Raw genomic sequence first — 27776 nt, forward strand, 5'->3', positions numbered from 1 at the left:
CATGCCTCTACCTCCAGTAGTGGGCATCATTGGCACTACCAAGCCAATTGCCCACTGAATGAATGGCCAAAGACTTGTTTACGGGTGTAGTTCGCTAGCAGGCAGTGTTGGTATCGGTTTGTAGCATTGGCATTAGTCACACTTTTGTACTAACTTCTTAGTGTCTTGATGCATAATAAGCCAGTAGTTTCCTACGTTAAGAGCCTTATGTGCTAAGGATCGGCCTTAAGACTAATTTTCACAAATACCTTTGTGGATTGAGCTTAGAACCTTTAAGTTGTCGGGAGAAGTTAGGCATCGAAGATATGGTTCAGTGTAAGATCTTAGGACGAGAATGTCGTTCCACATGTAGTAGCATGCTACCTTTGTTTGGAGCTTTATAGACTCCAATCTTTCCATGAAGAGTGTGCTAGTGACCCGGTAGTCTATAATGGAATCTTGCCAGTTTTGAGTTGTACTAACCTGTGACACCTTGGCTGTTGGCTTCACCTTTATGCTTGGCTTGTCTAGATACTCCACCAAAATGGAGCATTTGAGTTGGTGGTCGAGGGCAGAGCCTAGGCCAGCTAGCGCGTCCATGTGGGCTTTGTCTGCCTGTGAAATTTAATTGAGGGTGTAAGTCTGAAACGCTTCAAGTTTCTTTCTTACCTTCTATAGGCATTGTGTCATCTTCAGATGTTTTTTTATGCACTCCCCAATACTCTAGTTGGTGATTAGCTGGGAATCAGGATGAATTGCAAGCTTTTTCACCGCCAAGTCTTTTTCCATTTTGGAGGCCTACTATTAGGGTTTCGTACTCTGCTTCATTGTTGGATGTTTTGAAGCCTAAGATTATTGCTTGCTCGAGCATCGAACCGTCTAGGGTAACAAGGACCACGTTTGCTCCCGAGCCGTTGCAGTTGGATGCATCGTCGATGTACAAATGCCAGAAGTCTCCATAGGGTGAAGCAAGCGTGGCTAAGGCGTGCTCAGTTGCCTCTAAAGTGGCGTTGAGTCCCTCTGTTAAGTCGCATAGGCTAGATGTTAAGGTGCGATAAGAAGCTGTGGAGCTGAGGCCATGTTACACGCATCAGGAGATGCTCAACTACTGATATTGGGCCATTGTAGAGATGAATTATGGAGCAAGGGTCAGCTGGGGCTGTGTGATGTACAATAGGAGGTAGTGCTCAACTGTTGATACATGTTGCTCATATGTAGAATCTTCTTGGACGACAAGGATAAAACTTGATTCCTAGTGTGTCATTCTAGTGTTCCTCTACCCTTGGCGCGCCTTTTGGGTTGAGTTGTTACGGTCATTAGAAAACCTTGCATCCGTTAGTGTTTACGCGTTTATCATCGCGCTTCTGGATTGGGCAGAATAGTGCGTCTGAAGGTATAACTTGAGCTTCTAGGTTGCAACAACTGTTGCCAAAGTTAGCTTTTGAATTTATGGTAGTTGGTTTCTGCATTGAGGAGAGCTTTTGAACTGTGGAATACAGGTAGTCAGGCCCCCAACTCCTCTCATATGAGAGTAGAGCTTATTGCTGCTTCAGATATCCTCATACATGTAAATAAGTCCCCTGTTGCTTCCAATTTGGATAGTAGGGAGGTGATGTCGGGTATTTTTTCAAGTTCTTGAATGTGCATCGGCGAGCCTCGTCCTAAAATGTATACTTCTCTTCCAGAGTGAAAGAGTCTGCTAGAGTTAGATATACTTTCATGATCAATTTTTCGAACAACGAGTGGTCTGCTAGAAGTTCTTTTTGGAAGACTGCTCTAGCTATCGAGTCGTTGCATCTGACTATTTTGCCTTTTCTGTTTGAACCTCTTCATATAGTTGCGAAGCGACTCCTTTGGATTCTTCTTGACGTTGAACAAGTGGTCAGACTTCTTCTTGATCGAGCGATAGGGTGAATATTCTTTGGTAAAAACCAAAGAAAGTTCGTTGAAACTTCGGATTGATTATGGTGGTAGGGTGTAGAAGCAATCTTGCGCCTCGCCTTGTTGAGTGGTGGTGAATATCTTGCACATGAGATCGTCGTTGTTTCGATAGAGGATCATTGTGCTTCGGTAGTGCTTCAAGTGTCTCTCCGGGTCTCCATCTCATTTGAATGATGTGAAATTGGGCATGCTAAAATTGTGTGAAGGCTTTGCCTGCTCGATCTCGTCCGTGAAGGGTGACCTGCTTATGTTGGTCATGTCCTGTCATAGTGCCTCATCGATGACTTCGTTGCATTGGAAATCGTGCAATCGCTATGTCAAGAGCTTCTCTACTTCTTCTTGAATTTGCCTTTGTTGGGGGTATTGGAGTTCTCGGCTGCCCTTAGTCATCACATGCCGGTCTAGGTTGCTCTTCCATATGTTCGGCTCGTCTATGCTGCAGCTGCGATGCATGTGGTACATTCCTAGCAGGCGAACGAGTTCTTCTCAGGCTGCCAATTGAATTTGAGCCGGATTGAGTGACTGTTTCTCACCGTCCGTTGTTCTACCTACTCCGATGTGAGGTAGATGATGCTTCTTGCGGGCCTAGCCATGAATGAACATTTTGCCTGGAAGGTTGCTCATGTTGATTATCGGAGTGTGGCCCCAACCGTGAGTGTATGCTCGTCTGTGGGACTAACCGAGAGTGCACGCTTATCCGTAAGCCAAGATAAGATTATATGCTATCTCGGGGGCCCAGTCTGGAGTGTACACTACTATATCACTCGATTCGTGACTGGACGAGTGGCTGCTTGCCGGGATGCTGCTGAAGAGGTTCATCGTCTGCCATTGTCCTACTTTGGGACACCTCGTCTAGGGCACGTTGCATCTTGGTGCGCTACAAAAGGTGATTCACCAAGGTCGTCTGCTGTGCGGGCACTTGTCAACTCTATGACTTGTCGAGACAAGTGTTGTTCGCCATTTGGGTTGGAAGAGCTTTGATGGTATGCGTCTCCTTAAGTAGTGGAAGTGTAATGGACTCCCGACACTAGATTTTGAGCTTGGATTAGCCAAATTTGCATAAAAAACAAAAAAATGGACCGAAACATGGAAAAATGGGTTTGGGACGTCGAAAAATGGTTCGAAATAGCCAAAAATAAGCTTGTATGGGCGCTAGGAGTCACAGATTTGGTCAGGGTGTTGGAAGTATGCCCACAAAGCCACTCATTTGATGTAATAGCTTTTGGAATACTTATTGTGTTAAACTATTATATGTTTAATGAAGGGCAAATGTTATTGTTAATCACTATTTAATGTATTATACGTTTAAGCAATAAGGGAATCCAAGGAATGTATTTAATCTAAGAGAGAAGTGATCTAAGTAAGTTAGATTAACGAGACATTTCTCTTATGTTCATTCCTAAAAAGTTCCTAGCCATAGGATTGCCAATTGGGCATTGATAATCAGTTAAGTTTAGTATGTGTTATGTTAACTCAATCGTAAGTATGACTAGTCTCAAGTCATTCAGTGTTGGACACTGGGACAAACACATAGGTGCTCAAAAGGTAATTGAGTACACTAAGCAACGATCAAAAGGGAGTTCGAACATACATGTCATGTAAGAACTCTTAAGTTGCAATATGCAAAGTAGTCCTTTGACCTGAGGCATCATAAATGTCTAATGGTTGGATCCTTGATCTTTGATCATGTTAAAGGCATTCCATTGAAAGTGTCCACGGCATTGTTAGGGTTAAGCTATCTAGTCATGTAGGCATATGAATGCACAACAAGGGATTCTAACCTTCCATGGTGGAGGGAGAATACTCTAAGATATGATTCGGGAGTCTTTGGCCAAAGCATACTAATATGACTTAGGAAGTTTGTTCCAAATCATATTCAATTGAATCATATAGAGAAGTATCACATTGGATAGTAGACATGAAACAAATTATCACTTAAACAATGTGATTAAGAATATTGTATTAGAGAATGACCTTATTGCATTGTAATTGTAACTGGATAGGTTCTCTAACCACTTCTACTTAGCTTGGGTAGCCATGACATATTGCTAGGTGTCACTCATGGTTTGTGGAAGCCCTGAGGATTAGCAAACACTAATCTTCATCAAAGGGAGAATTGAAATGTGGTTTCAATTCACAATCGATTATTAAGAGTAATAATCGCCCACTACCTCGCTAATTGAAACTTAATGGATCGTACACCGAGTAAGGATGAAAGTGAAGAAATATATATGAGATGGATAATCAATTAAATAGTTTAATTGAGAATGGTCAAGATTAATTAATTAGTTAATTAATATTATGAAAGGTTCGTATTGGGTTTTTAAGTTGGTTTTGGGTTTCGGGGCCCAAAAGGGTTTTTGGTCCACAAGCCCCATTGAGTTTAGGTTGTGTGACAACTAAAATTAAATGGAAATTAACCCAAAAACAAAGTCAAAACCGGCCTAGGGTAAGTGGATGCAAACTTGGCTTAATTGCAAGTTTGCCACTCACATGTGAGGTGGTATAAAGGCAACTTTATAGCCATTATCTCACTAAGGGTTTTCTTGAAGAAAAGAAGAGAAAGTTTTTCTCTCTTTTTCTCCATAGAGGCTGGCCACTTAGGGGAGGGATAGTTAGGAATCTTTCTTCCTCTAAGTCATCAATTTCATCTTCACATCTCATCCTTGGTGTAGAAACTTAGAGACACCAAACCTTTGGTGTTCTTGGAGATCTTTTCCTCACATCCTTAAAGAGCAAAGGAGTATCAAAAGGAAAAAAATCACAAGGAAGATCTAAGGAGCTAGGAGGTGACTTGAAGGCCCTCCACTTGGGTGAATCCCTTATGTAAACAAGGATGGGCTTCAAGGGTAATGAATCTCAAAATCCTTTCTTCTCTTTAATGTTGTTAAAGAGTCTTGTGGTTCACCATTCACTAGGCTTTGAAAGTCATGGGTTTTAGAATTGTTTTTTAATACATGCCTTTAAAGTGTTATTAGTTTGCATATGTGTTCAAATATTCTCACATGTTCTTAGCTAGGACAAAATTTTTCCTTTACAGGGATATGCGAGCGAATGTAGAAAATGGACCGCTAGGGCCTACTACCTTGATTCTCCAATTGGGTGCTGCTGGATTGGGCTATGTAGCTTGGCCCACGTGGTTGCAAGCTGGTACATGGGAGGTCCTGATGCGTTAGAGCGTTGTTCGTGCTGAATGGGCTTTCGGAAGATTGGTGATGGGCTCGCATGGATGAGGCTTGTGCACTGGAGCTTGGGCCCATTGTTGTCCCCTGTTTCTTCTTGGACTTGGGCGCTTTGGTCTTCTAAATGTGCATTGGAGGCCAGCTTTGGCTTAGCCATTGGCTAGAGCTGCGCCAATGGATCTGCTGCAAGAATCACCGTGCATGCTTGGAGCTCTAGGCATGCACCGTGTGGACTTCTCTTGGATGTGTCGTAAAGGTTGTTCATGCTGGGATTGGGCCGGCATGGGCTGGTCTTCTGATTTGCTGCAGCAGGATTAAAACAAGGATGATTGGGCCACGGTAGTGGCATCAGGTGGTGGCAACCGTCGTTGCTTTGCGATCTGTCGAGTGGGTGAAAACTCAAATTTGTAGAGCGCCTTTTGTTGTTGTTTCATAATTTTTTTCGTCATCATATTTCTTCCCCAGGGTTATTCAAAGAATTTGTAAAAATTCTAGGAGTAGGAACGTGTTGGAAAATCTACGAATGAACGAAGAAAAATTAGAAACGTTGAATGCGAGAGTCTTCTTCGAGCATGTGAATCAAGCTTTCAATGAAATGACCAATTTGTGGATGCAAATTTCCACTGTCTTCTCCTTTGACGAAAATGCACCTGCAAAACAATAACACCTAAGATCAAAGCCAAGAGCCTCACATGTCCACGATGAAGGGAAGGCTTTGGCTGAAGAATCTTCGATGCCAAAGTTAGAATTTGAGAGAAAGTGTTTAGAGAATTTTTGGGATAGAATTGGACTTAGGTTTTTGGAGAAATGTGGGGCTATTTATAGGGGTGTGGCTGACCTATTTGGAGAAATATGGACTGGCCACTTATGGTGGAAATTGGTTCTAATTGCAAGATATTATGCCAAATAATATCTTGCAAACAATTAGGTAATTAATCAATTAATTTGGCAATTATTTCCAATTTGAAAAGAATAATTAGGAGTTACCTTGTGGGTGAGGATTGAGTGATAAGAAGGTTTGAACAAATACCATTTTGATTACCCTTGACTTGATTGAGCCGTTATTGTCCATTGCATGCGCATGAGAATCCTGGTGTGCCTCGAGGGTAATTTTGTCCTTTTCACCCAAAAGTCCATGTATCGTCTCCATAATTTTTTTGATTATTTTTTGCTTCATATAAAGGAAAATAGAGAAGTAATTGTTGGCTTGTTTGGAAATCTTTTTAAAATAACTAAAAATGTTTTTAGTAAAAAAAATATTTTTGTGTACTAAAAGCACTTGAAGTGCTTTCTGCAAGAAGCACAAATTATGTGTTTTTTACAGAAAAAAAAAACCATAAGTTTATATGACATTTAAAGAAAAATTTTCTATTAAAAATGAAAAAGTATAAAACAAAAATTAATTTTCACTCTCAATTAATTGAATCGTGCTTGAGACTAACTCGATTTGTTTATGATTATATATTTGTTAATATACCACATTATTTATAGGTTTATATAAAACAATAGTTTAGTGATATTTTTCTTCACTTATAAGTGAGAGGCATTATGTTCGATTATCGCCAAAAACGAATTTGAACCATAATATTATTAGTCCATTGTGAGGATAAACTCAAACTAGGCCTTTATGTTAACAGCAAATGAGCTAGTGATAAGAGCAACTCCACCGTGGTGGATTGCTCGAGGGACAGGCTAGAGGAAAGGGCCCGAGGCCCTGTGGATTCGCTCCAGCGTGAAGGAGCTTGAGTGGAGGTGGAGACCCGAGCTCCGGGCCTGTGAAGAATTGCCAGCCCGTGAGCCCGAGTGGATGTGATGTCAGCCCTGCAGCAGGCCCTTTTTTTATTTTTTTCTGTCAGACGCGTGCACCCCACTCGTGCGTGGGGGCGCGTCGCCCGACATCTTTTCAGAAAAATCAGCCCACTTTTCAATTTGAAATGTTACCGTTGGGAAGCCACGTGGCTTCCCACGGTCCATTCGTTCTCAACGGTTCTTTAACTTGGACCATTCGATCTGAGGTCGATATTAATATTCTTTATAAATAAATAAATAAAAGAAAAAATAGTTTTAAAATTAAGAAAAGTTACCGTTGTAACATGTGGCACAATCTGGAGTGTTGGAATTCAATTTTTTTTTAAATCCAACGGCAAAGATTAATTATTTGAATAAAAAATTAAAAAAATTGTAAAAAATCTGAAAAAAAATCTGAAAATTAAAAAAAAAATGTTTTTACTTTTTTATAAATACCTTCTCATTATCATCTACCTTACACAACAATTTGATATTTTCTCAACTACTTTCAATCAAATTCCTATCTTTCTCTCAAAGTTTCAATCCAATTTTTTCAACAAAATGACTACTGTTGTAGGTATGAATTGGTCGCTTCTTGAAGATGTTGCGTTGTGTACTAGCTGGGTTAAAGTTACTCATAGTTCGCTTACGGGTAATGAGATGCAGTTGCGAGAAATGTGGAGTCTTATTCATACCAATTATCTTGAGAAAATGGGTGGGACAAGAACCAAAGAATCGATGTCCAGTCGTTGGAAATTACTTAGCCAATCATTTAGTACGTGGAGAGACATCTTGGCACAAACTAGTACTAATTTTCGAAGTGGGGAAAATTACACGGATCAGGTAACAATATATTATTTATTTGTTTGTACTATACCCAAATTTACATTATAATTATTTGTTTGTATTATTTTTTTTGTTAACTACTTTCATTATAATTATTTGTTTGTATTATTTATTTGTTACCTACTTTTATTATAATTATTTTTTAACTACTTTCATTATAATTATTTGTTTGTATTATTTATTTGTTACCTACTTTCATTATAATCATTTGTTTGTATTATTTATTTGTTACATACTTTCATGATAATTATTTGTTTGTATTATTTATTTGTTACCTACTTTCATTATAATTATTTCTTTTTATTGTTGATTTGTTAACTACTTTCATTATAATTATTTGTTTGTATTATTTATTTGTTACCTACTTTCATTATAACTATTTGTTTGTATTATTTATTTGTTACCTACTTTCATTATAATTATTTCTTTTCCCGCATTGTATAGCAACTTCAAGCACAAGCTTGGTATGGTGCCAAAACCAAAAGAAAAAATAAATCATTCAACCGGTGGGAATGTTGGAATATTGTCAAATATTGTCCTAAATTCAGAGTTGTGCCTGTCGGTCCAGAAGTTTTCATGAATAGCACCCTTCTACACTCTACACCCAATTATGGCTCGCATGTTCATGAAGATGATGTAGAAGAAGTGCCCGAAACGCCCCTCCCTGAACAAGCGTCGGGTTCGACCCGTTATCCAATTAGACCTGAAGGTAAGAAGGCTTCAAATAGAAAAAGGAGTGCTTCCAGGAATGATTATGCAAAATACATGGAAGAACTTGCTTGCCAAGGTGAATTGACTTTGGCACGGGAAATGGCAAAATTTGAGGCTGATAAGGCTAGAGAGGAGGCAAAAGCTGCAACTATTAAGAGATAATTTCAAGCTAATCAGAGAGAAAGAGAGCTACTTAGGCAAGAAAGGGAACAAGTTAGAGAAGAAAGAATGGCTCAACGAGATCGTGAAATTATGAACACGCCTTTAGAAGGGAAGTCTCCAAATTCTAAATATTTTTGGAAGTCAGAGAAAGCGGACGTGGTGCGAAGGGGGCATGCAAGAGAAGCGAGAGCAAGAAAAGATAGTCCTAGCACGACAAGAGAAGATCATCCTAGCACCACAAATTGGTTAAGTGATGATGAATAGAGTAGTTTTTGTAATCAGAGCCCATAATTTTCCAATTTCTTTGGGTTGTAATTTTTTATTTATTGAATAGAGTACTTTATGTTGTTTCCAATTTATTGAATTTAGTACTTTATTTAAAGTGAGAGTAAATTTATTTAATTTGGTAAGTTATTTATACTTAAGAGAATATTTATTCAAATGACAAAAACACACCAAATAAAATTACATAAACATACCAAATGATAAAAAACGAACTAAAAAAAACACACCAACTAAAATTAAATAAACACACCAAATAAAACCAAACACAATAGATGAACTTAATTATCTTCAGCTTGTTTCAATGCCCACCGGTGCTCTATCAAGTCATTTAGCCGGACATTGTGCACATATGGCCTTTGAAGTGCAGTATATCGTTGAATGACCAATTCATTGTAACGTCCATCCCTTTCTAATGGCTCATGTTGCACGGGTTCTTCGATGGTGTCATGAGCACAATATATACGTGTTCTTGAATTGTTCATCGTGTCTGGCTCATATTCATCAACGGCATCATAATCGTACTCATCTTCCACAATCATGTTGTGAAGAATGATGCACGTCATCATGATGGATCAAAGCGACTCTACATCAAACATTATGGCAGCACCCCTGACAATCGCCCATCGAGCTTGGAGGATACCAAAACAACGTTCCACATCCTTCCTGCACCCTTTTGGACAGCTCACAAAGTGTTTTTCCTTTGCACTACGTGGACGTGGCACTGTTTTGACAAACGATGCCCACCTTGGGTAAATGTCGTCTGCTAGGTAGTATGTCTCGTCGTACATACGTCCATTGACCCAGTACGTGACTTTTGGTGCCTTTCCTTGCAGGACATTGTTGAACACTGGGGATTGGGCGAGGACGTTGAGGTCATTTTGAGCTCCCGGAACCCCGAAAAAGGCGTGCCAAATCCATGTATCAAAAGATGTCACCGCCTCCAAAATGATACTTTTTGATCCTTTTCTATCCCCATAAGCGCCTTACCATGCACTTGGACAATTTTTCCAAGTCCAGTGCATACAGTCAATGCTTCCAATCATCCCTGGAAAACCTCACATCTCACCATTCTTCAAAAACCTTTCCAAGTCCATATTAGTAAGTATCCGGAGGCACTCTACGGTGTAGATAGATTCGATTGCCGAGCAAAACCTCATCAGGCACTCAAGAATGGTTGATTTTCCCATCCTCGCTATCTCATCCACTTGGTCTGCAGATGCTCCATATGCAAGCATCCGCAAGGCAGCAGTAATTTTTTGCTCAAGTAGGAGACCCATAGCACCAAAAACATCCGACTTTTGCACAAAGTAAGAATCATGGTTGCAAACAGCGCCCATGATTTTGTTGAACAAATGACATTCTATTCTAAAACGACGTCTAAAGTACGTATCAGGGAATGCACTGTTACGGACAAAATAATCGTTCAAGAGCTACTCACCTCGTCGTTGCCTGTCTCTATCAATGTTTACAGCACGGCTAGGCCTGCAGATCTGAGCCACAACTTGGATGACTCGACGGGAATGTGAGGCTGTTGCCATCCTTGATTTGTCGTCTCTCCGTCTATGCTCCTCATCCTCTTCCCTCTCATTTTGGGCCGCCTAGCATTTGAACATTCATTCTGATTGGTTAAACAATTCTTGCTCTTGCTGATCGATTTCCCACATCATCCTTGAGGAAGAAGAAGACATTGTAAAAATGAAGCAAAAACTATGAATAATGATAGAGATTTAGGTGAATAAGGAAGCAGAAACTATAAATAATGATAGAGATCTTGAGAAAATTGGTGTGAGATTTGTGAGGATGAATAGTGGATTATATGGAGGATTCAGAAACGATTAGGTTATAGATAATGCCACGTGGCATGCCGTCATTCGTTAAAAATCTGATGGAAATCTATCCTCAAAGATTGTAAACAGATTATGACACATGACACAACGTGATTGGTTAATAATCTTATCGGAAATCCATCACCAATAATTGTATTTTCGGATAATGACACGTGGCGCAACGAGAATGATTAAATATCTTATCGGAAATCCATCACCAATAATTGTTTTTTTTCGGATTATGACATGTGGCGCAACGATAACGAAAAAAATCTTATCCGAAATTACAAATAAAATAATTTTGTATTATTTTATAACTTTTCGGATTATGACACGTGGTGCAACGAGAATGATTAAAAATCTTATCCGAAATTACAAATAAAATTATTTTGTATTATTTTATAAATAAAAATAATAATAATATTTTATTGTTTATTACTAGGGGGAAGGGCTCCCATACTGGAGATGCAAAAGACAGTTGTTGTTCATTAAGGACAGTTACAGTTCATTAGGTGGATTGAATAGTGGATTGCCCGGGGGTAGGGCTCACACGCTGGAACTGCTCTAATGTGATTTAAATTTGCTTTGGCGAGAATCGAATTTAAAATATCTTACTTACAAGTCCAAATAAAAAGAAATACAATTATATCGTAATACTAAATGACAATAATAAAAATGTTAGACGAAAAAGAAATGCATGTACAAAAATAAAGAAAAAGTCGAAACAGGTAAGAAAAAAATTGAAAAGGAAGAGGAAAAGAAAAGGGAAAAATGGAGGCAGCGTTTTGCAAATAGTAGTGGTCCCCTCCATTTCTCCGATTCTTCCCCCTCCTTTTTACTCCTCTCTCTCCTCACTCTCTCTCTCCTCTGCTCAGCTCAGCCCTCAACGAACTGTACGAATGGAGGGTAAGAAAACCAGTATAATTTAAAAACAGGATACCCAAAACAAGCAACGTTGCTTTCGCAATACTTCAAATGCCCCAGAACACCTAATCTCTCTCCTCCCTCTCTCTCTTCAGAACCAACACCCAGACGCTCTCTCAGACAACGCACAGATAACATTTTGACCGCCATAGCCATCTCTCTCTCCCTCTCTCTCTCTCTCTCTCTCTCTCTCTCTCTCACCTCATTATATCTCTACCCACTTGCCCAATTGCCCACATTTGCTAACTACACTTGTTTCTCTCTCTCCCTCTCCAGCTTCTCTCTCTTACCCAATTTCAGTTCCGAAGTCCACTGTTCTTCCCAAGACTGTAATCAAATTACTGGGTTTTTGCTTAATTTAACTCCAACACTTTGTCTGAAATTTGCCGCCTAATTCAATGGACCCAACCGGAGCAACCGTACTCGGATCCACTTTATCAGGACCCGAGATCGAATCCCTCCAATTCCGAGAAGAAATCCATCGACTCATGACAGCGCCGGAGAACGCCAGCTCCTTCACCGCGCTTCTAGAACTTGCGCCCACCCAAGCCATGGAGCTCCTCCACCTCTCGACGGAACCCGACTCTGCTCCGCCGCCGGCCGCCATCTCCGGCGACCCCCAACACGCGCCCTTCGTCCAGCACCTTCCTTTCAATTCGAGCCTCCCCTTCCCTACCAACCCCGCCCCAATCGAACGCGCCGCCAAGTTCTCGACCTTCGCCGGAGATGGCTCGCCGGATACAAACTCCGCGCTGTCGAACTCCGGCGCCGAATTGGAGAAGGTGAAGACCGAGCCGGCCGAGACCGATTCGAACCCTAGCTCGTCGCAGCTGACGCTTGACTTGACCAAAAACAACCAGAGGACCTCGGGTAAGAGAAAGGAGCGAGAGAAGAAGGTAATTCCCGTCGAATTAGGGTTTCTAGGATTCCCTTTTCGGAAATTTTGCTGAATTTTCGAAGTGATCGATAAAATTCGAATTGAACCCCTCTGACTTTGTGAAATTCAGATTAAGGCCCCGACGAAGAAGTGCAAGACCGAAATCAAAGAGGACGCCGAGAAGATGCCGTACGTTCATGTTCGAGCTCGTCGCGGTCAAGCCACGGACAACCATAGCTTGGCTGAGCGAGTAATCAATCCTCTTTAATTAATTATACCCACAATTAATTTTAGAGATGTGGTATCCACACACATTTTTTTACTTCTTCTGCACAGTTTTGGTTTTCTGCCGTCGGATCGGATGAATTGAAGAAGATCACAGGAATTAACAAGGGTGTATGAGAAGTAAAAAGGGGTGTGTGGATAGCATACCCCTAATTTTAACCAATCAAATATTTTCTGCTAATTAATTAAATACTTTGGGATTATACAGGCAAGGAGAGAGAAGATTAATGCGAGGATGAAGCTGCTGCAGGAGCTGGTCCCAGGATGCAATAAGGTTTGATTGACTTTTAGGATCTTAATCTTTTGATTAATTGGTTGATTGGGGATTTTTAAGATTATGTTCTTTTTTTAATAACGGTTTTTTCCTTGTTGCCTTTTCACAAAAGTTCCTTCTTTTCTACCAAGAAAAGTGCTCCCTGGGCTTGTCCCAGTGGCATTTTCGTAATTTCAATGCAGTTTAATTTTTTAATTTTTTTGTTTTTATAATTTGGAGAAAATTTTGAGAAAATGGAAAAGTGTAGTGGTGGGGTGAGTGTGGTGATGGTGATTCTCCTTTTTTTTTTTTTTTTTTTCCTCCCCTCGCTCCTCTCCTCTCACGGTCTTTTTCACTTCTTTTTCTTTATACTTTTTCATTCTCTTTGTACTTTTTGCTTTTTTCTCTACATACAAAGATGAAATCGGGTGTGTACTGGGCTAGGTGAGGAGTCTATTTAAGGTTAATTCTGTCATCTGAAATTTCATTTAGTTTTTTGGCTTTTTAGTTAAAATGATCCATGATATTTGTCTAACTCTTCACTTTGGTTATTGAAATTTGAAATAAATAGAAGTGTTTTCTGAGATTGTTCATCATCAATCGTTTTGGTCTTTTGATGAAAGATTATGTTTGATCAAACAAAATTACCCTTAATATAATAAACAATAAGCCAAAATAATATGGCAAAAATTAAGGGTGTTTTTGTCATTTTATCTTTATTTTATTGAAATTTTTCACGCAATGACTAAAATGATTGATTGTGGACAAACTTAGAGACCAATTTTATTGATTTCAAATTTTAGGAACTAAAGTGAGGAGTTATGCAAATCTCAATGATCATTTTGGCTAAAAAGCATTTACAAGTAAAAAGCAATACTAGTAGACCATAGTACTAAGTGCCGAAATTTCATTTTGTTTTGTATGTTAGAATTTGTATTTTTTTTTTTTTTGGTCTATATGAGACTTCTAGTTCCAAATTAGTCTAAAATGGAGATATTTGAGCTCTGGTGTAAGGTGGCAGACCCTTTTCTTTCTATTTCTCTCTTCATGTGACAAGAGGTACAAAAAAAAACAAATATATACCAAAGTCTGTAAGTTTTGGCCATCTAACTAGCCTACCTCATATATGTTATGATTCGCATGGAAAATAGCGGAATTTTGTTGTAAAAGACAGATGTGCCCTTATGGGGTAATGCTAGCTGGACTGAGTTGTGTGGTGCTTTGGGGGAGAGACCCCACAATTAGTGGGCGATGTTGAAATTACAGATTTAGATATTTGTGGGTCCCACAAGTTGAATGGGGTTTCCCTCTAGCACTATGTGAAGGGTGCATGGTACTGCCACCTGTGACGAGTTTGGTATCCATCCTTGGTTGGATGACGGAAAAGGGAAGACAAAAGAAAGCCTCCTTTAACAAGCTGCCGCTCACCACCTAACTGCGTGGGACATCATGATGTGGGTGAGTGAGAGTCCAATTAGCATTTCACTTGATTGAGCTGAACCAAAGATCTAGCATGCCTAAGATTCCTTTCTGCTGATGGCAAGTTTTTGGGATTTTCCGGTATAATTTTGTGAAGTTTCCTCAAATTGGATAGGACAAAATTTCGAATAAAATTTAGCATACTACCTTTTCTTCGGTGTAGGTTCGATAATAGAAAGCAAATGTGATTCATTTCTATCTGCTTTCGTTGGAGTTGATCCATTGAGCTGTACGCTGCTGGAAGCTGACAGATTGCAAAAATACTTTGCTCCATGTGATTTCCCTTGCGGAAAAGCCAAATGACGACGCTTTCTTAAAACGAGTTGTTTCTTTTGGTGCATATTGAGTCATTGTTCTTGACCTGCATCCAAAATTGGAGCCTCCAATTGCGCCTGCATCTTGCCGTCAAAATATTCGAGTTTCAAATGCGTTTTCCTCGTGGAATTGCACTTTTCAGTTTTCACAAGTCATTCTATTATTGTCCAGTGAAGTTGACTACTGTACTCAGTCCATTGTTGATGCCAATTCTTTGGTACTTCATTCAAACTGACACGATGAGAATGCTTTTAGAGTGCAATGTGAATCTAACTAGCATGTTTTTATTATGAAAAAGAACTATTTTTCTCATATGATCTAATTTTGGCCTCATCTAGTGAAAATGCTTTACAGTGAAAATAAATATATAATGAGGAGCCGAACATTGCGATCACAAGAATGGTTTCCCAGTTACAGGATTTGTTCCGTGTTGTTAGATTGAATGTGTTAAGCAAACTTTTTCTGTCAATTGTTCGTGAAATCATATTCCATGGATCATTTCAATATTTATATGCCTTTTTTTTTAGAATAGCTTACGCTTCCAATCTCTATAATCACTGACTAAAATATATTTGCTTTGCAGATTTCAGGAACAGCATTGGTTCTAGATGAAATCATCAGTCACGTGCAGTCCCTACAACGTCAAGTTGAGGTCAGACCTGCTTCACATCTCATACATCTCAAGTAATAGTTTTGAAGCTAAAATGAAAAGGCTTGAACTTGGCCAGTAGTTGTGCATCATTATGGATCTATACTCTAGATCCTGTCCTTGTATACCACCAAATTTTCTAATTACTTATGCTTTAGTTATTGAACTGGTAATTTCAAACTATGTTATGCTGCCATGTTCTGATTCTGGTTTGCATTTGTTTCAGATCTTATCAATGAGACTTGCAGCAGTCAACCCGAGAATTGATTTCAACTTTGATGGTCTATTGGTTGCTGAAGTAAGTATCGTATAGCTCCTTTACTTACTATTGCATAGCAAAATGGGTAAACTGTTAAGTTGCCCTTGTGTTTTATAATTTTATCAGTTGTTCAGTATGGGTTTATGCATGCATTCTTGCTTAGGTGCCTGTTTCCAGTTTCCATCGTATGAAGTTATGCAAAAATATTAGACTCGTCAAACCTTTCTTTAAGTTAGTGTTAAAAAGTTGATGCTGTCTGTTACTAAAGTACTTTTCTATCCTTCACAATTTTCAGAGTGGATCTCTGATGGAAAGTAACTTCGCCGGTATGGTTACACCTCTGATGTGTCCGGAAGTCCCAATCAATAGGAACAGACAACCGTATCAACAGCAATGGCACTTTGATGCGCTTCAGCAGCAAGGTTGGGGGCGGGAAGAAGAAAATCACACTTTCATTACCCCAGAACCCTCCTCATCAGTTGGGGCTGTTCAGCAAACTCAGGTAGACCTTAGACCGATTTTAAGGTTATTGGCAAAGTTCTTTTGCATATCTCATTTTCAGGCTGAATTATCGATGAAAAATACACGTGAGGTGCAGTTTGTTTCATATGTCACTCGAAAAGCAAAATGAAACAACGATGCTAACTTGGTTTTGGTATTTCTGTACAGCAACTGCAGACAAGTCACCTGGAGATGGAGATGTGAAGACGTAATTAAGTTGTACTAGTAGAAATGTGTATATAAAGTATAGTATTAGCAGTTAGCAGGTAGTAGATGAAATGTCTCGGTATTCATGGCCGAGTTTCTTTGTTCTCTATTTTTCAGGGTCAGTTAAGAACATCCCGATTTGCCTCGCCTCGAGAGGAAATAGATTTGGTATGTTATCCGTATAAGTATATATATACACTAACTCTGAGGGTCATTCAATCTAATACCTATTTTTTGAACTGATTGATTTGATTCGTGTTGTAAAATCATTGAAGGAACCCTCGCTTAATACTATATTTGTTCATTGTGCACCATGAATATACTTCTGCACTTTAGCAATTGCACGGCTAAGACGCTGAGGTAGCTTCTATCTTTTGTCGAGGGTTTGTGCTCGTTTGTGTTGAAAACTTGTTCGTTCAAGTTAAAACGCAACCGAATTAGATTTTCATCTGTCATGATTTACATTAGAATAATTGGACTGTCATTGTAACTAAAAGTCTTCTAAATTCCATCATATATTAATTCCATATTCCATAATCTTGCACTAAACAACACTAAAGTAACATATTCCATAATCTTGCACTAAACAACACTAAAGTAAAGTTGTTTTGAACTGCTTTTTTAAGAAGCACTTTTGTTCAGAAGTATTTTCAGTAAAATAACTTCTATTAGCATATTAAAGTTTTTAATTAAAATGTAAGCGCTATATAAAAAAGGACTTGAAGTTCAAGGAGCATGTAATACACCGCGAAGTTCTTCTTCTAAAAAGCGCTTAAAGCAGTTCTAACTTTCTTTTACCAAACGTATATGATTTTAATTACTGAAAAAACACTCCTAAACCATAATAAACTGTATAAGCGTTGAAGGGGAGTTTCCCATTTCAGAATTATCATCGAGAGCGGACGATCGACTTCAAACTTGAAAAGCCAGCAGCCAATTCCAAATGGCAATTGCTCCACCACCTCCTCCGCCCCTCCTCATCCAATCACTCACTCTCCCGCTCCTATTCCTCCTCTTTCTACTTCCTCCCCTCCAATCCCACTTCGCCACGTCACCCACCATCGAACTCCCCAACAACCCCACCACCACCATCTCCGTCGTCGACTTCGGCGCCGTCGGCGACGGCCTCCGCTACGACACCATCGCCATCCAGTCCGCCATCGACAGCTGCCCCTCCCCCTCCCCCTGTCGCGTCATCTTCCCCGCGGGCCTCATCTACCTCACCGCGACCATCCGCCTCAAATCCGGCGTCGTATTAGACATCCAAGAAGGCGCGACACTCCTGGGCGGCACCAGGCTCGAGGACTACCCGAAGGAGCAGAGCAAGTGGTACGTGGTGCTGGCGGAGAACGCGATCAACGTCGGAATCAGCGGCGGCGGAGTGGTGGACGGTCAGGGGTTGAAGTTCGTGATGAGGTTCGATGAGAGGAAGAATGTGATGGTGAGCTGGAATCGGACCGGGGCTTGCTTGGGCGACGAGTGCCGTCCCAGGCTCGTCGGCTTCATCAATTGCCGGAATGTCAACCTCTCCAATTTCAAGCTGCGTCAGCCCGCTTACTGGTGGTGCGTTTTTTTCCAATCAAATTTCTCTTTTTATTTATTTTTATTTTTATATTATTTTATTTTATTTAACTGGCTACATTGAATTCATCATTTGGATATGGAAATGGATATTGTGATTATTTTATAGTCCAATTATTGGGGTATGCCCAGTAGCTAAGCTACAAGTTACGTATTCAATTACACGACCATATATGCCACATATTTCTATGGATCAGAGGTAACTTAAGTTGATTCTCGTCAAATGTGAGTTTAAACCATATTATTGTTAGCCTATTGTGAAATTAAGTTGATCATTTCCTCTTAGTGCAAATAATATCGTTTGTTAAAAAAAAAAAAATTTTACAACTATATATACAAAAACTCTAGGATGCTCCAGTGCTTTCTATACACTGAAGTTTTTAGCAGTTATATTCTTGATCAAGGATCTAATGACTAAGATACAGCCAAGTAAACAATTTCCTAGATATAATGTCATTGAAGACACCGATAATTTATGCTACTATAAAAAAGGTCGTACCCAGTGCACAAGGCTCCCGCTTTACGCAGGGTCTGGAAGAGGTGAATGTCGGCTAGCCTTACCCCCATTTATGGAGAGGCTGCTCTCAAGTCTCGAACCCGAAACCTACCGCTCATGGGCGAAGGCACTTGCCATCGCACCAAGTACGAAAATTTTACTATGCTTTGTTGCTTTATATACGGGTTGATTTTTAGCTGTTAAATCCTTGATGAATGATCCAATGACCAAGAATCCAAGATGGCCAAAATTTCCTGAGCATAGTAGAAAACCTTCCATATATAACGTCATTGAAGTGCTGACATTCTTTTTCTCATTATCTAAGTTGTATCAATTAATTACATCGCGATTTGGTCTGGTGAGACTTAGTCTCTACTTTGTTTAAAGAGGTCCAGATCGAATCAGCTTGCAGTTTGTACAAGTTTGAAATGCAATGTAACTGACGGGAACATTGCATATTTGCAGCTTGCACATTGTACAGTGTGAGAATATTTCCATTGAAGATGTTTCAATTTATGGAGATTTCAATACACCCAACAATGATGGGATAGATATCGAGGATTCAAATAACACAGTCATTACCAGATGCCATATCAATACTGGAGATGATGCTATCTGTCCCAAGACGTACACCGGCCCCCTTTATAACTTGACTGTAACAAATTGTTGGATTCGAACAAAGTCTTCAGCAATCAAACTTGGCAGCGCTAGTTGGTTCGATTTCAAGGGTCTGGTGTTCGACAACATCACCATTGTGGATTCTCATAGAGGGCTGGGACTCCAAATACGCGATGGAGGTAATATATTCTCTAGCATTTTGTTGCATTATTGCTATGACTGTTACTTTTAAGTTACGAAGAAGAAAAGAAAAGTACCACAACTATAACGCGACATCTTTAATCAGTTGATGCATTTTTCACCTTATCGTATTGTCTATGTGAACGATGAGATAGCTTAAACCCAACTAGGACTTTGAATGTAAAATTTCCGGACTTATCTCTTGGGGGTCGGGATTAACGTAGGTCTAGTTTGTACGCAAGTTGGGGAGTTTTGACTGCCTGAAAGTTTGCGGCAGCCCGTGAATAACTCTCAGCGATAGTTGTATGTCTATCCCTAGTAGGTCTCACTTGTATGAACGATTGACCACCACTTATGGGGGACTGTCCTTAAAAGAAACTCCTCCTTTCTGTGGCTTTTGTATTGTCTGCCTTCTGAGTTCAAACTAAAGATTGACAGGTTTAATAGTTGAAAACAACTAACAAATTGGTTCAACAAGTAGCAGCTGGACTTGGTAATTTACTGACGTTTGACGGTAGAGAATTTCGTTGTGATAAAATAAAGGCTGATTAGAGTTTGCTGTCATAGCTCTCTCATTATGACAAGATTACTAATTATTCACCTGTGCAGGAAATGTGAGTGACATTACCTTCTCAAACATAAATATGATCACAAGATACTATGATCAATCCTGGTGGGGAAGAGCTGAGCCAATCTACGTGACCTCATGTCCTCGACACTCAAAGTCAAAGGAGGGTTCAATCTCTAACCTACTCTTCGTTAATATCACCTCAACTTCCGAGAATGGAGTATTCTTATCAGGTTCTAAAGGTGGGCTTCTCAGTGATTTACGATTCATTAACTTGGATCTGACTTACAGAAGATGGACCAACAATGCTGGTGGGTTGGTAGACTACAGACCGGGATGCCAGGGACTTGTTAAACACATCACGGCCGGGATCATCATGGAACACATCAATGGCTTGGTGATTGACAATGTTAATATGAGATGGTCCGATGAGCCGTTAAGGCAGTGGAATGATCCTTTGGATTTCAAGTCTGCTACTGTAAATAACATATCTCTGCTTAATTTCCACTCCGGCTTGTACAAACAATGAAAGAGGTGGATAGAGAGAGAGAGAGAGATTAGGAAAAAGTATTGAATAATGTCATTCTTCTTATTGTATGTTGGTGATGGATTTTGTTCAAAGTTTTTGTGAGATTAAAGGCATGAATGTTTGTTCAATTCGTCACCCACCAAGAAAAACCAATATCTAGATTTGTTTTGTAGTTATGGTTTTAAAGGTTTTTAATCATAATACACTACAAATTACTTTCACTCGCACTCTGAGTTGTGAGAAGTATGCTAAGATTAGTTGCGCACGCGGGTATGGATCAATTATGACTATTCATGATTTTAGAGGGTTATCTTTTTGGAAATGGCCAAACAATCTGCCCGCCAACTCTGCCTTTCTTCCTTCCCTCCAAATCCACAGAATTTTAAATCTCCATGCTCCAACGGTCAACTGAGAGAGCTCTGTTGGAAATGGCCGCTAAAGGCCTTGAGATGAAGTTCGACGGCTACTATACACTCTTAAACGAGTGTGTAAACCGAAAGGCCTTCAGAGAAGGCCAAAGAGTCCATGCCCACATGATCAGAACCTGTTATCTTCCGCCTGTGCATCTCGGAACCCGGCTGATCATCTTCTACAACTATTGCGATTATTTGGGTGACGCAGGCGTATGCTCGACGAAATGCCTGAAAGAAATGTTGTGTCTTGGACGGCCATGGTTTCGGCTTATTCTAAGAGGGGGTATGCCTCTGAACTCTGAAGCCTTGAAACTTCTTGTACAGATGTTAAGATCAGGTATTATTGTTCTTAATTCAAGTTTATATAAGTGCGTCGTTGAGTCATTGCTTGTGTTGTGAGTAAAGTTTTTAATTAGAGTTTAAGTGCATCGAGCTTTCCTTTTTTCGTTGATGTATTGTTTTTTTTCCTTTGACGGGTTTTGGCTTCGTCCCCGCATGTATTTATTTTTTAATAAAATTTCGGAGATAGGGAAAAGGGGGTCATTCTATCAAGTAGTTAGCCATTTCTAATCACTCTGAGCAAGAAGGAAGTAGCCTATTTGTAGTTGATGGCTAAATCTCAGGGCCTTGGTTCTTTCTAACCGTCTTGTGTGGGTTTAGAGAGTAAGGCTACCATGGTAGACCGATGACCAAGCTTTATGTATAGCTCGACTGTCTAATCCTTTATCTTCCTTTCCTTAAGAAAAAAAAATGATCTTTTGATTAGTTAGGGATTATTGTTATTATGTTTTCTATCTCTTTGTTTAACAGGGGCTTCTTGTATTGATAATTTTGCAGGTACGGAGCCTAATGAGTTCACGTTTGCGACAATACTTACTTCATGTACAGGCGCTTCGGGATTGGACTTAGGAAGGCAAATCCACTCTCTAATAATAAGAAGAAATTTTGAGTTGCACATATTTGTTGGGAGCTCACATCTTGACATGTATGCCAAAGCTGGTAGAATCTATGAAGCCTGAGGAGTTTTCAACTGCTTGCCAGAGAGGGATGTTGTTTCTTGCACTGCTATAATCTCTGGATATGCCCAGCTGGGTCTTGATGAGGAGGCTTTGGAGCTACTCCGCCAGTTGCAGAGAGAAGGAATGACTTCGAACTACGTCACTTATGCGAGTGTGTTAACAGCATTATCAGGGCTTGCTGAATTGGACCTTGGCAGGCAAGTTCACAGCCACATCCTTTGTCAGGAACTGCCCTCATATGTGGTTCTTCTGAACTCGTTGATTGATATGTACTCTAAATGTGGAAACCTGAGTTACTCAAGAAGGATCTTTGATAGCATGACAGAGAGAACCATCATCTCGTGGAATGCCATGCTTGTAGGGTATAGTAAACATGGAATGGGTAGGAAAATAAAGTCAGACCAGATAGTGTCCCTTTTTTGGTGGTTTTATTCGGTTGCAGCCATGGAGGAATGAAAGAGGGTTGGAATAGTTTTATGAGATGGAAAAAGGTGAAAATGGAATTGAGCCAGAGCTTGAACACTCTGGGTGTGTCGTTGATCTTCTTGGGCTTGCTGGTCGAGTTGAAGAGGCATTTGAGTTTATAAAAAAGATGCGTTTTGAAGCAACTGCTTCTATATGGGGTTCGTTATTAGGTATGAAAGTTCTAGGATGAGTACTAGTTAACCCAGAGGGGGGTGAATAGGTTTCAATTTAAAAATCCAATTCAATTTTCAATTTAATTTTCAATTCTCAAATTAAATCCACATTCACATCACATATCAAACTATCATACTCATATGCAATTAAAACGATAAATAAAAAGTGCACACATGATGTAGGATTTAACGAGGCAAAACCCAACACTGGGAAAATCCTCAGGCTTCCAAGCCAGGACAAACACTAAGAGAAATAAGTACAGAAAGACTTACAAAACTCATCAACTAGACACGCATACTAGTAGGCAGTTTTGCCTCTGCGCTTTGCTACTCTATCTCTCTTCAGTCTTCGAGTTGAAGTGGCACGACACTAATGCGATCGTCAATTACCTTTTCCTCGAACTTTGCAAGATACTAACTCGATCATGCAGAATGTTTATACGACGAAGTGTTTATTTGAAAAACAATCAATTACGAAAATCACAAGGCACATTTCATAATTGACATTCAATTAAAACCTTAAATGAAAAACAGCATGAAAATAATATTTTCTCTTTAAAAACGCATGCTGTTGAAACCACAAGATAGCAGCAATATCAAAAATATTTTTCCTTATTCAAAACACCAAGATGCTGCCTCTCAAACTTTTATCAAGGAAAACAGGTTATATGCATATGCGACTTCCATAAAAAAACAGTTCCTGACCTCCCTTATAAATACATAAATATGCAACACCATCTTTCAAGCCCCCTGACCTCTCATATATATAAACCAAAGCACAACACCCATTTCCCAATGATACGGACGACACTATCTGAGAAAGATAGCAATCCATGTAGTTAGATGACTCTCACCAAACACGCAATCAGATAAGTTTGAAAACATGATTTAATAATTAATATAGATGGGATAAGTCATTCTAAAAGGATAAAACAAACAATGAGTAAAAGTCCTATCCCAAATACAATAACATGTGATATAGATGTAGTTGGATGCATGCGTGCAAACATACCTGAGTGGATGTCTCTGAAACGCTTGCCAGTTTTGTGATAGAGAGCCAAGAGACAAACTTAGACTAAAATAATTCCAACGGAAAATATGTACTAGTCTAAGATTACAGACTCGGACGTTTTGTTTAGGAATAGCCAATTTTACCCTAACAATCTCCCCCTTTGGCATTTCCTAGACAAAACCCTCTATCACAGTATTACAGACAACTAATAAACTTAACGACCATGCATAACATTGAAGTCTGTAACCTGCACACACTCAAACAAGAAAACCTGTGACGTACAAAAGATATACGTTGCTGAAAATAAAAGCATTTATCTATAAAAGCAAGCAACAAAAAACAATCAGGTTTTTGAAATTCTACTTCTCCCCCTAAATATAAGCTTCCTACTTCTCCCCCTTTTTGTCTAGAAAGGTCAAAGGCCTTAGAGGTAACCATCAAGTGCAATCAGCGGAAGATAAGTGGAACATAACAAAATGTGATGGAGAAAGATTTCCTTTATGTGAACAAGAACCGCTTCGGAAGAATAAAAGTGGGGACGAAATCGGGAGGGAAAAGAACACAGGTGCAATAGTTGAAAAGATAAACATGAAAAGAAATGCATATTTCATATTGTTAAGCTCCCCCTAAACAAATGCTTTATAAAATAATAATGAAATGCAACACACAAATGATAGGATTTTTTTTTTTTTTTTTTTTTATTTTTAAAAAACATTTGTATGAGAAGCAAATAATTGTTCCAACAAGAATGAAATGGTACAAAAACACATGTGGTTCTGAATCCTCATTCACAAGCTAACATTGTCCCTAAAACATAACATGTATTAGTGTAGTTGCAAGTATAGCCGAAAGTTGATACTACACAAATGTAATTAAGTCGTACAAGACCAACTTAACTTTAACCCTTAAGCTCACAAGATATACGCTCAAATTTTCATTCAAAGTGTTTTGGGGTAAGTGTATACGCTCAAAAGATCATTACATGAATGCTCTACCATAGGCTTGCAGATTGATCTCATCTCCACACATCAAAAATTAACTTCTTTGGATCAAGTAGGTCTTTGTTAAGGGTGTAATGGGGCTTCAGGTACTCGGTTAAAGAAATAAAGGATATAGGAAACACAAAGTCTAAGAAACTAATAGAGTAGTTGGAAATGAAACCGAGAGAAGCATGCAACAGTTAACCAAGCAACTTGGCAGTAAATTGAGTGGTTGGATGAACGACTTATAACTGCACAATTGATTTCTGATGATTCTTCCTTTTCATTTACAATGACACACTTGATTTCTTATAATGTTGGCAGCTCACTTGTGATTCATAGTGACTTCTTTTCATCTTTTCTTCTTTTGCTCTTCATTTGTAGTTGGCTTTCTTCACAAAATTTGCATCTTCAACCTTTAAATAACCTTGAACTCTCTCTTTTGAAAAACGTACTCTACTAGCTTCTTAGTAGGGTAGGGAATTTTTAATATAAGAGGCTAGGTAAGAAATGTAGGTTTAAGAACAAAAGGCTTACATATAGGCTCAAAAGGGCTAACTAGGAGAAAACATGTAAGGCACTGGCATATATGGCAATGATGGTAAGTCCTAATGCCTACTATCGTCTCCAAAATAGAATAATATATGATACAAAGTTTTGAGAGGTCTCAAAGCAAGTTCTAGAGCAGCAAAACACATAAGATCACACACATGAAAAAAAATAAGAGTGTATGAAAAATGCACACACTATATTTAGGCACAAAAGCTCACATGGGTGCGGGTTTTACTCAAGTTAAACATGTTCAACTCATTAACATTGATATATTATCAACAAGAGGCTATTGTCCACAATAGAGTCAAACATATCATGCTAGGGTCATGTTATCAAGTGAACAAAGCTAGAACTCATATGAAATCATACTTTTCCATTTTTACTCATACATTTATTTTTTATTATTTATTTATTTTTTTAATTTTTTTTTTTTAACAAGAAGAAAGACAAAAAATGCAGTATTTATGCTATATGAACATGCAAGCATACATTAATGAAAACATTTGCAAAGAGAGAGCTTAGTCAATATAAACAACTTGAAGGTGGAGATAAATTGACAAGTACACCACTTTGATTCTCTTTTCTTCTCCAAACTTGTCTCACTTTTGGAACTAGCGTACTTGGAACATATATAATTCTTGCAATCCGATTAATCTCTTTCAAATAAGTCACAAATTGTTCCTTAAGATTTTCTTTTTCAAAGTTCCTTGAAACTTTTTCTTGATAAGAATTTTTCTTTCTAAGCTTATTGCACTTAGGCCGGATGTGACCAGGAATCCCACAAAGATGACATATAGGAATAAACTTCCTAGATTGTTTGGGTTTGTTAAGATTAATTGAAGTCTTGACAGGATTTAACACGTGTGCAAAGATTGTAGATGTTTCAGGAGTAAGACCTAAACGTTTATCGTCACCTACTTTCAAACTAGGAATATTAGAGGCTTTGACAAATCTGGTGACAGAAGAGGAACTTGTAGTCTTTGTAGACTCGAATCCTAGACCTCCTTTGTCTCCAAAACTTTTTCCATAGCTAAGCATCTTGTCAATTTTCCCCGAACCTATGCTCAACTCCTGAACTTTTCTTCTCATCTCAACCACTTCGTCCTCAAGAGCTTTCTTATCAGACGAGAGAGTGTTAATTGTGGTTTGTAGAATGTGAATCTTCTCTAACAGCGACTCTCGCAGTTTCTCTCCATTGTCCAACTGAGATTGATGCTCAACTTCAGCTTCTTTCTTTTCACTTTCAACAAATGCAAGTTTCTTCTTCAAGTTAGAGTTATCCTTTTTTTACTTGCACACTGATGTCATAGAGATCAGAATATTTTCTCAAGACTTTTTCCAAGTCAGGTTCTTCAACAAATGAACCTTCTGTGTCATATCCATCAACAGTTCCTATAAACGCAATCGTATCCTTCTCAGATTCTGACGTAGATGCATCCCCTGAATCACTATCGCTCCAAGTGACCTTCATTGCCCTATTCTTCTTCTCTTTTCTCTTAATAGTGTTTGCACACTCAGAAGCAATGTGTCCATAGCCTTGACACTCATGACACTGAACCCTATTGTTAGAACTCCTATGTTCACTAGTTCTAGATGATCTAGAGGCTTTGTCATGTAAGACATCTAGAGAACGAAAGTTTTTTGAGTTCGAACCTGAGTTGGTTCGTTGCTCACGACCCTTGGAATTTTGAGACTTGAGAAACCTTCTAATTTGCATGGTTAATTCAACCAATTCATCTTCGGACAAGTCTTCAATTAAGCCATCACTTTCTTCTTCTTTGACAGCTTTGAGAGCAATGCTTTTCATCTTCTTGGAATCAGGAAGCTCTAACTCATACGGTTGCAGAGACCCAATCAATTGCTCAAGCTTGTAGGTGTTTAGATCTTTCGATTCCTCAATCGCCGTCCTCTTAGCATGAAACCTCATAGGAAGTGATCTTAAGATCTTTTTCACAATCCTATGCTCAGGAATACTATCACCAAGATTGTGACAGCCATTGACAATTACGCTAAGCTTAGCATAAAAGTCAGAGAAACTTTCATCATCAGACATTGTGATATTTTCGAATTTTGTGATGAGATGTTGAAGTTTGGATTCTTTAACAGTTGAGTTACCCTCATGAGTAACTTCAAGAATGTCCCAAGCTTCTTTCGCCGTTGTACACTTACTTATGTAATTGAATTGTTCAGGCGAAACGGCTGTGAATAAAGCATTCAAAGCCCTTTGGTTAAAAGTGCTAGAGCTACGCTCATCATTGCTCCATTCTTTCCTAGGCTTAAGCTTAGATATAGACACATATGACTCTCCTTTACCTTTGGTTTCTTCAATCGTCGGAGGTTCCCAACCTTCTTCAACAGCAAGCCACACCTTGTCATCTTGTGCCCACAAAAACGATTTCATTTTCGCCTTCCACGCAACATAGTTGTCACCATCAAAATGTGGTGGATGAGAAACTGAACCCATAGTACGATTCATCCTAGACTACCCACGGATCTCACTAGGTACTTTTAGTGACCTGCTCTTGTGCCAATTGAAAGTTCTAGGATGAGTACTAGTTAACCTAGAGGGGGGTGAATAGGTTTCAATTTAAAAATCCAATTCAATTTTCAATTTAATTTTCAATTCTCAAATTAAATCCACATTCACATCACATATCAAACTATCATACTCATATGCAATTAAAACGATAAATAAAAAGTGCACACATGATGTAGGATTTA

At 39.1% G+C, this 27776-nt stretch overlaps 3 protein-coding genes and 1 long non-coding RNA gene across 4 annotated transcripts; 3 read left to right on the forward strand and 1 right to left on the reverse strand.

Annotated features, from left to right (window-relative positions):
• The first annotated feature begins 11504 nt into the window (after positions 1 to 11504).
• Positions 11505 to 16708, forward strand: LOC114820124 (transcription factor bHLH48-like). Its single transcript, XM_029090463.2, has 7 exons — positions 11505 to 12540; positions 12652 to 12771; positions 13015 to 13080; positions 15437 to 15505; positions 15729 to 15800; positions 16057 to 16263; positions 16431 to 16708. The coding sequence occupies exons 1-7, from the start codon at positions 12043 to 12045 to the stop codon at positions 16464 to 16466; spliced, it is 1068 nt and encodes a 355-aa protein (XP_028946296.1). The 5' UTR covers positions 11505 to 12042; the 3' UTR covers positions 16467 to 16708.
• Positions 14495 to 14911, forward strand: LOC139190144 (uncharacterized). The gene is made up of 2 exons (XR_011574185.1): positions 14495 to 14619; positions 14702 to 14911. It is a non-coding gene; the product is annotated as an uncharacterized lncRNA (long non-coding RNA).
• Positions 16709 to 16958: 250 nt separating the features above from the next.
• On the forward strand, positions 16959 to 20569 carry LOC114820123 (polygalacturonase ADPG2). Its single transcript, XM_029090462.2, has 3 exons — positions 16959 to 18032; positions 19012 to 19343; positions 19954 to 20569. Exons 1-3 carry the CDS (start codon positions 17413 to 17415, stop codon positions 20439 to 20441), a joined length of 1440 nt encoding a protein of 479 aa, XP_028946295.1. The 5' UTR covers positions 16959 to 17412; the 3' UTR covers positions 20442 to 20569.
• Positions 20570 to 26331: 5762 nt separating this feature from the next.
• On the reverse strand, positions 26332 to 27519 carry LOC114819978 (uncharacterized). Its single transcript, XM_070809023.1, has one exon. The coding sequence runs from the start codon at positions 27517 to 27519 to the stop codon at positions 26332 to 26334; it is 1188 nt and encodes a 395-aa protein (XP_070665124.1).
• Between the last annotated feature and the right edge of the window lie 257 nt (positions 27520 to 27776).

The sequence above is a fragment of the Malus domestica genome, chromosome 12 (genome assembly GCF_042453785.1).
Source record: "Malus domestica chromosome 12, GDT2T_hap1".
In the NCBI taxonomy this organism is placed as follows: Eukaryota; Viridiplantae; Streptophyta; class Magnoliopsida; order Rosales; family Rosaceae; genus Malus; species Malus domestica.